This window comes from Cavia porcellus, unplaced genomic scaffold (assembly GCF_034190915.1).
Source record: "Cavia porcellus strain 051 isolate PalLab524CR breed Dunkin Hartley unplaced genomic scaffold, mCavPor4.1 scaffold_18, whole genome shotgun sequence".
NCBI classification, from domain to species: domain Eukaryota; kingdom Metazoa; phylum Chordata; class Mammalia; order Rodentia; family Caviidae; genus Cavia; species Cavia porcellus.
This window is the reverse complement of record NW_026947501.1, coordinates 41,247,523-41,257,274: the sequence shown is the minus strand read 5'-3', so window position 1 is coordinate 41,257,274 and position 9,752 is coordinate 41,247,523. Positions and strand designations below refer to the sequence as shown.

General features: G+C 37.9%; 1 gene segment (V, D, J or C); it reads left to right on the top strand.

Moving 5' to 3' along the window:
- The first annotated feature begins 7,445 nt into the window (after positions 1 to 7,445).
- LOC101788734 (immunoglobulin kappa variable 4-1-like) lies at positions 7,446 to 9,733 on the top strand. The segment is given in 2 exon segments: positions 7,446 to 7,583; positions 7,800 to 9,733. Coding segments are annotated over 2 exon segments (438 nt in total).
- Positions 9,734 to 9,752: the final 19 nt, after the last annotated feature.

The following is a 9,752-nucleotide window of genomic DNA, read 5'->3' as shown; positions in this document are numbered from 1 at the left end:
ATTTCCTCTCAAGGAGACCTTGAGCTGCTATTTCTCCACTTGGCGCAGGGCTTCAACACTTCTTCCCGCTGCCTGAGAGTCAGTGTCCTCATGATGCATGAGGAAGTGTGAAGTGCTGAACAGAAGATAAAGGGTCTGCTTGTTTCCTAGATGCTTTGTTATTGGAAAATATAGCCTAGATGTTTGTGTTAATTTTGTAATATTTTATAGTAATTTACAAACTCAAGACATTGAAATGGGAAATGTTTTGCTTTATACTTGCAGAGGATACTATCCATCAGCAGACTACAGGCCAAAATCAACATTTTGTCAAGTGCACAAAGGGAGGGATTGTGACAGAATATGTGTGCAAGTAGAAGGAAAAGAGGAAAAGGAGAGAAATATATGTACAAAGTTGGAGCCGTCTTTATGGAGATTCTTTAAAATTTATAAACTAGAAGAAAACCTTTATTAAATGACAATATAACAGATTTTGGTGAAGGGGAACTTGATAAGTCAGTGCAAAACATTGGAGAAAACAACATTTTAAACTCATTTTCAGTTTTTTAAAATAAACTTAGTCTCCTCACATATACTCTAAAATAGAGAAAACCAGAAAGTTTAAGCTATAATAGTAGGTTCAGTATTCAAAGATAGGAGAGTGAAGGGAGGGTGAGTGTGTGAGGGGAGGGGAAGGAGGGGAGAGAGTGACAGTGGGGAGAGACCTAAGTGGATGTGAAAGAGGAAACAGGGCATGGGGCACAATTCGTGACCAGCAAACACTATTTACCAACACTATAAAACCGATATTGGTGCTTAGAACCCCACTGTGTTGTTGTAGAGAACCTCAGTTGCTCTTAGTGGTTTATGTATAAAACACAGAGATAGGTGCAAAGAGAGAGGCAAAAAATAAGTATAAAACAGAAGATCTGACAGACACGAGAAGGCATAAAGGGGAAAATAATTCAGGTAAGGAGAGGATGATATTGAAGGTGGGAGGTGAGAAAAAAGATAAGGAGACATGAGTCAACCATTGATCCAAAAAAATCAAGCAAGATTTTGAAATATCCAGAATTATACATGAAGGAGGCACATGTGATTTACGACATGGAATGTTTCCAAGCAATATTTGAACATTTGAATGCGTAGATAGAACAACAGATCCAAATATACAAATTCCTGGCATGCAACCACAGAAACCCCCAAAAGATAGAAGAAATTACAAGGACACAAACACACCTACTCACATGCATGTGCACGTACACACACACACACACACACACACACACACACACACACACACACACCCCAGAGAAACCTACAAGGCCCTAGTCTTAGGAACGTCTGCTGAACTCAAGCAGGTTTCCCCTTTCCCCCACTGAGAGGATGCAAAAAAGGTTCCTGCCTGGGATTCTGCTGCAGGCTCTGCTGTTTGCTGCACCCACTTTACCCTGGTCAGCTTCCTGTGTTCTGTGTTCAGTCAGGTGCAAGTTCTACTCAGCCTGTCCCCCATGGCTGGTAATTTCGTAAGTATTATGTGGTCTCACAGGAAGTGCTGACTCCAACTTCATGCTCCAGTCTGATGAGTTCTCTGTCTTTTTTCTCTTATTGTTACTTTCAACTTGGCCAGAAAATGAATGGTTTCTATGGCCTGACAGGAAGTAATATCTATGGGCATTCAGCTGGATATTTGTTAAATTGCCAGTACTTAATTGTCAGGATGTTCAGCATAACATTCTCTCTCCAGCCTGTAGATTTAGTTCTCTTAGTGCTCTGCAGAAGAGAGGCATTTTGAATGTAATTTAGTGGTAGCTGAGGGATGCTGGAAGAACTGTCCTGGGTGCAGAGCTCAGCTGCCCTGAGGGATGTGGCAGAATGCTTGGTCCCCAGGGCTTTGCCGTGCTTTTTCCACCCCCAGAATCCCCATGACACAGTCACTGCAAGTCCCTAAGATTATGTCTCACAGATGTCTCACAGATTCCTCAATGTTTGGCTCTGAATCACTAAGCATGATGGTGATCTTTCTCTGTTCTTAGAGACACACTGGTCCTCCCTCTGTCTCTGCTGTGATTGTGATTCTCTGGCCTGCACCTGGCTTAGTGCCCTGATCTGAGGAGTCTCTCCCTTGTGAAAAGTTAGCTCTGGGGCTTCTGTAACCCAGTGAGAGAAGAATCAGGACAAGATGGCACTGAGCAATGACTGCTAATCTGGGCACCAGTGAGTGAGTCAGCAGCTCTGCTAACTCCTTGCTGTCATGCTGGGTAAGTACTTTCTACTGAGCGAAGTCCTTTTTAAAGAAAAAAAAAATATTTCAGAGTAGGTATTTGTCCTCTCTCATTTAAGATTATGGGGACAATTTCTCTTAGATCCTAGTTACTGTCCAGGATGTAAAACTCACAAAAATATGAGATTCCCTTATGAGTGGTTCAGTATTAAGGGAGAAGAAGTACAAGCTTAAATGCAAACATTATAGACTTTTTATACAATTTTATTTTATTGGAATCATTGTGGTTATTTCATGGAAAGTCATTTTTGCACGTTTGTGCTTTGATTTATGTTCTGACTTTAATAAAATCCAAGAATTAGCAAGGAAGTCAACCTCACTATCCTTGTCTTTGTATTCTTTCATCAACAGAGCATAAAACCTTTTTACTTGTGGACTATTTCTCACTCAGTCTTATCTACTGATTGTGTGGAAACCGAGTCTCTTTTCTGTTGTGATTTTCATGCCAAGGCCACCACAAGAAACAAGGACTTTAATGCACTGTACTTGTTAGGTACCTGAGACACCCAGGAGATACAGACCCTACTTACAACATTTCACTCTCAGTGCACCATCTTCCTTCTCCTATACTGCCTCAAACAGCTATCGTCAGTGCTGCTGCTTAGACAAGTAACAGATGATAGAAGTGGTCCACCCTAAGAAGGGATGTTGTGTTAGGACTCTAACTCTACAGGAAGAACTTATGGACATTGTACACAGAAATAAACTCCAACATCTTCAGCTTTCACCCAGTTGATTCCTTGTGTGAAATTTGTTTCTGACTCACTGCCAGTGAACCTGAGTCCCAACAATTAAAAGATCTTATAAATCCTGTACTGTTTAGGGTGGCCTGGCTTGTGCATAAGGCACAAATAGATGATTCCATCTCTAAATAGCAGGCTGTGCCTTGACTTTCAAGAGGTCTCCACTATGGATGGAATGGGAGAGTATATTCTGGCTCATTACATATTTTCAGTGTCTCCCAAAATATTGAAAGAGAAAGGTTAGTTGATTTTCATAATTTTCACATCTTTAGGTAGTTAAATTTGAATTATTACTTGGACTTTGATATATAAACTAAAAACACCAATGTTGAAATTGGAACCACTTTGCAGTCACAAAGGGGCCTCTAGCATCTTTTGTAGTTGTCAGCTCCTGATTAGGATGTGAGTCTTCAGCAAATCTCTGGTCCTTGCTCTTTCTGGCATCTCCCTCACTCTTACAGATCTAAATGTCACACACCCATCCTGGAAGCCAAGAACTGCACCAGTCACACAAGAAAAGAGCAGACATGGACAGTGGTGGATCCCCACAGTTCACCCTCTCACCCCATTTAAGTCTCGGTTCTTACCACAGTGAAGAGTAGTTCTTAAATCAGTCTCTGCTCTTACCAGAGTGTTAGCAGACCAGAAGCTCATCAGAGAGCCTCAATTTGAGAAGCTATTAAAGATTTCCGATCAGTCAAGCAAACTTAGTGCTCACTTTTATCTCAGCCTTGCAAGTGAAGACCCTCCCTGGGGGTCATTATACAAATGCCCTGATGAGGGCAAGTGTGTGGAAAAAAGCATGAGCACAATGGGAAGCCTCTTATGTGAATCAAGTGATGTACAACATTATCCCTATTTTGAGGAAGATTTTAACTGCAAAGCTCTGCAGCAGTGCTCACACGGTCCACATGTAAAAGTGGGATCCGTAGGGCAGACACAAAACACTCTGTCCTAATCTCCAGCATTCGAATCATGTGGTATGTATGCAGGTCAGTCTGTGGCAACATGAAAGCTACTCTGCTTGATCTCTGCTGTGCATAGGAAGGGATTGAAAGAGGTCCTATGTCATAAGTATTGATCTTCTGAGTCTTGTACCATTAAGATTACGGTTGGTGAAACACTATTTTGCTTAAATGGTTATGCTTTGACCTGTGCTGTTTTGTTGTTATGCCCTCTTATTTAAATCTGCTTTTTTAATTATTTACTTTTTATTTTTATCTTTTTAATTAAGGGAAAAATAAGTTAAAAATAGCAGGATACATTATAGTAACCCACTTTGATTTCCTATTAACTTGATTTGAAACCCTACATTGCCCTCACCACCTTGTTTTGACTGATTTTCCTCTATTCTACTTTGCTTGATAGTACCAAGTTCAAAAGTATAGGCAACTACTGTGAAGACAATAAGACTTACTATGACGCCCATTCTGGATGACTATTATCTTCTTTTAAAGTCCTGTAATGTCTCCAATGTTTTGGTTTTATTCTTTACTGTTTTGCTCAATTTTATTATAACTGATGATATAGGCAATTCTTTTTAAGATAGCAAGAGGCAGTATGATAACCATTGTTGGTCACCTTGTATTTTGTTTTTACATTTTCTATTATGTCCATCCTTTTGATTTGACTGACTTGGTTCTGTTATGTCACGTTTGATTTTACTCTCTTCAAAAAAAAGTAATAAGAACTGTGGGAGTGATAAAACCCAAAATGTGTAATTGTTATTGTATAAAAGAAAGGAAAAGAAAGTGCTCTAAAGGATATAACTGTATATATATATATATATATATATATATATATATATATATTAAGTGTACAAGATAGATACCCATATTACTGAGTTTTGTTGGATCATTGAACAAAACTGCAGTCTCACTGTTTGAAAGTTCACTGTATATGCTTTAATTTTGTAATTTGAACAACTATTTCTAAGATAACAATATGTAATCTATTAACTAGTGATTTCCTACTGTTTATTCTTTCTGAAATTCTGTGTAACTTGTACCCTTTGTCTGTTTTTTTTTTTCTTTTTCTCCTTAAAGAAAATTAAAAAAAAAAAAAAAAGATTACGATGTGGAACTAGCAAGCAACTTCTGGTGCCTGCTGTTACCAAGAGCTGCAGAGTGTTAGAACACTGATAAGTGTAGGTGTTTCCTGGATCTTGCAATTAAACACCAAATGGAAACTCACGTGAAAAGATCATGGCAGGGTCAAAATTTCTGTCTTTCATCCTTAGAGAACTACTTCATAGGTAAGAGAACATGAAATCTGTAGCAGTTAGTTTGTATTATCTGGTGAGTATCTTGTCATTCTCATCTCTTTCTCTCTGTGTGTCAGATTCATCAAAACACGAAGGGAAGACTTCCCTGGAGGTCATTGCATAAAAGAATGAGGAACATTTGTGCTTTCATGTTAGTTTTCTGTAAAACATAGTAAAATTCTTTCTCTAACAACTCAGTCTTATCATGGATTTTGGGCATCAATAGTCATGAATCCACAGAGCATAACGAGACCCCATACATCACTAGAGCCTAGCGTTTAATACCTCAGGAGAATATGCTTGTAAGACTGACATTTTCCGGTGCTTCCACACAAGGTGGTAACTATGGACAAGGTGCTGGCTCAGAGCTACTCAGGGACTTTCATTAGGACTTTGGTCCACAGTGTGGAGGGAGGATCAATCTGTGCTGCTTTCATTCGAGGACTGTGTTGCAGTTTCCTATGATGGTGCTGTTTATCCACATACCCAGGGTACACTGTGGTAATTAAATTTGTAATAGCAAAGGTAAAAATATTGTCATGTTGCCTTTAAACATAAATAAAAATAAAATAAAAGGTGGATTTTTATTTTTCTGAGTCTGTATTTGAGAAACAGTCAAGTTTATATGATTTTCCTAGTTACTTGAGAACTATTCTCTATTTGTTTAAATTGAGTAAGTACTAGTAAATGAAGGGAAAGAAATTTGCACTCATTAACACAATAACAATATCAATTGTAAATCTAAACAAAGCTTGGTAGACTGGATTTTTACACATGTACTCATTTTTCCTATTCTTGACTGTGGATCTGAGGACTTTCCTTAAATCATCTGCTATTTTTCTCATTCATATTATAGGATCTGAGTAGTTCTAAATAAAACTTGGCTTGGAAGATGAGATTAATATTTTATATATGTGGAAAAAGTATTGCAGAAAATGATCCATTGAAAACAATAAATGGTTGGTTCAAGCTGATTAAATGGAAAAATTACAGTGCATTTTGATTGTCAATAATTGTTCTGGAATAATGATAAAATTTTTGTATCAGTTTAAAAATTTTTGGACATAATATTTATTGACATGCCAATTATAGACACTTGTGCAATCTTTTCTTAACTTTCTGAGTTTCTTATGTTTCACAAGCAATATCTCTTGATAAATTGCTCATGAAATACATTTTCATGATTCCTGAATGTAAAGTCTGGGCAAAACTTTTGTTCTCTGTAATTTCTATTGTTTTTCATTCCTTTTTAGATTGCACTTTCGTTTTTAGATTTTAGAAATTTCTGACAATGTGGTCTACTGGCCCTTGAAAAATAAATTCCTGAGAATTTAGTATGGTCTTACCCTTCATGAGACAGGTTTTCACTTTGGCATCTCGTCTGTAAGGCTACCTTACCCTGATTTCAAAGTGGCCAAGTCCTAAACCAGGAATTTTGGGAGAAAACCTCCTTGGCAATCTTGGTCTGCTATCTTTAATTACCAAAGAGACCTTGTTTTGCTCTCTCTCTATTTCTCAGCTTACTTAGAGCCTGATATTAATTCCTAGGTGTGGAAAGGACAGGCTGCGGTTTCCCTTTGGTTCACAATTCTGATCCTCAGGTTTAATCAGGTCCCAAAGGATTCAGAGAATGAATTCTTGACCTGTTTTATAGCTGTCCACGCATATATAGGAGTTGGAAACTGCATCTCAGGTATTTCTTGCGTTCTTCAGTAGCTTCAGGTTAAAGATGTTTTTTTATTTCACAGAGTATTTTCCAAATTGAATAAAATATTTGCCCTAGAAGGTAGCATCTTTTTGTGTTTGCCTTTCTTTCGTTCTTCCATTACTTCCCTTAACTCATTCTCTACTCATTTCTACTTCTCTTTCCTGTCTTACTTGTCCTTGTTTATCTAGCACTATTTAGTAGTTTACCAGGGTTGTTAATAAAAGATAACTAGCCTATATTTTCTGTAAAATTAAAACCATTTAAATACATTTTAAAACTTGAAACTAAGGCGTTTTGTGATGCCACCTAGTAATTTTACAATATTAAAATCTTCTATATATCTGGTCATGAAAACACAAGTTCTGCAATGGGAGTTTTATCTGTTGGTTAAACCAGTTACTTTCACAGCCCAGTACCACTGTAATTTGCTTCCTTATTTGCTGGTTCCTTTGCATAGGTCTCTCCCAGCCCAGTCCAGGAGCACAGATTCTATAAAAGAAACCTTTGCAATGAAATCTGAACTGCATTGCACCAGACAGGACAGCAAGATGGTAGTGCCCCAGAATCCAACCCTGTTGGCTCTGGCTCTGTTGCTCTGGGTCGCTGGTGAGAAATTCCAAAGTTCTACTATTTCCACAGTAATACTTTGTTGAGTTAAAAAATTAGTTTAAGAAGTAGACAAGAATGACTGTTTCTAATAAAATATAAATATGTGCTGAGAAAAGCATTCAAAAGAATATTTTAAATGCTTAATTGTAACATTTATATGAGAAAAATTTGTATGTATGTGTGTGTAGAATCATTATTCATTCCTGATTGCAGGTGTGTGTGGTGACATTGTGATGACCCAGTCTCCAGGCTTTCTGGCAGTGTCTGCTGGAGAGAGCATCACCATTCACTGCAAGTCCAGCCAGAGTCTTCTACATAGTTATATCAGTGAGAATCTCTTATCCTGGTACCAGCAGAAACCAGGACAATCTCCCAAACTGCTCATCTACTGGGCATCCTCCCGGGTATCTGGAATCCCAGACCGGTTCAGTGGCAGTGGTTCTGGCATGGATTTCACTCTCACCATCAGCAATGTGCAGGCTGAAGATGTGGCATATTATTACTGCCAGCAGGGTATTAGTGCTCCTCCCACTGTGATTCAGCCTCGAACATAAACTTCCTCTCAGGATCTCGCCAGCTGCCTATTCCCCACTTACCCCAGGGCTTCAGCACTTCCTCCTGCTCCCCGAGAGACTTCACTGGTGCACGCTTGAGTTATTTTGCAGAAGTTTATTGAACATAAAGCATCTCAGTGTCTCTTTACTCTTTTGTACTTGGAAGGCCATATGGGAAATGTAGTAAAAATTTCTATTTCTTGTGTATTAATAATTCAATGGCATTAGAATATAAAAGCCATCATTTTAACTCTTTAGGGTAAATATGTGGGAAGGAAATATTAGGGTCAAAGACAGTCTAGTTCTATATTTGAGGAATCTGCATGCTGATTTTCATAGTGTTTATACTAATATGCACTACTATAAACAGCAGAGAAGGCGTCTTGTTCTCTATAGCCTCACCAGCATTTGTTATTGATTCATTTCTACATAATGGAGATTTTTTCTGGAATGTGATGAAATTTTAGTATTGATTTGATTTACATTTCCTGAATGATCATTGATGTTAAACATTGTCCCATGTACTTATTTGTTGTTTGTATTTCTTCTCCTAGAAATGTGCTCATTTCAGAGGCTTATTTTTGGATTGGGTCACAGCAATATATGCACACCTTTGTAAATGGCACAGTTTGTGACAACTAAGTGTTGGGAATAGTCTACATGTTTATTAGAAGAAGAATGCATATAGAAAATGTGGTGTTTCTACACAATGGAGTAATATGCTGCCATATAGAACCATAGACTTGAGACATATTTGGGTAAATGTGTGCAGCCTGAGAACACAATAAGTGAAATATGTGAGACATACACATTTTAAGATTGCAGTATTTCTCTGGGGTGAGAAAGTCACAGTCAAATTAAGAAGCAAACCAGAAGACAGATTTAGACCAGCAGCATAAGTAGAAAGAAAGTGTTCAAATGGCAAGGTGAACACAGGAGGGACATGGGGTTGGAAAAGAAGGGCATGTGATTAAAAATTTTTAAAAAAATAATGGAAGGAAGGCAATAGGAATAAAATTCTGTAAATGGAGAAGGAAAGAATGATTGAAAGGAAGGGAATGGGTAAAAAAGATGAAGTACAATATATTATGTACAGGTACAAATTTTCTAGGTTGAATGTAATTATTACGTATGTCAAATGTTACTTATAAAATTCCTTTAAAGAAAAAATTCCTGTTTGGAGCCTCCCGGAAAAAAAAAAAATTATTCCCTTGACTTTCTTGGGGCTTGAAGTCTTCTGCTTTTCTTGGCCAGAAGCCTTTCTCCTCCAAATTCAGAGCCAGCAGAGATGTAGCTCTCTAACATTGGTTCCAGCATCATATTTTCCTTTGCATTTCCCTTCTCTAACTTCACACTAATTAGTATAATTGTGTGCTTAGTTGAGCCTGCCCTCCAGTTCCCTCATCTCTCATGAGTCAACCAATTTCAGTGCCTTGGGAGGGGAAATTTTGAGTCTCTATGGGAACAGGGTACTAAGTGCACTCTTTTACAAGATAAGGACAATGAAATTAATGAGTTGACAGACACTCAATGAAAAGGTAAATAAATGTATTTCCTGTAAGAAATAAAATAAAAGAACAAGAGCCTATGAGAGATCACTGTTGCTGTACTG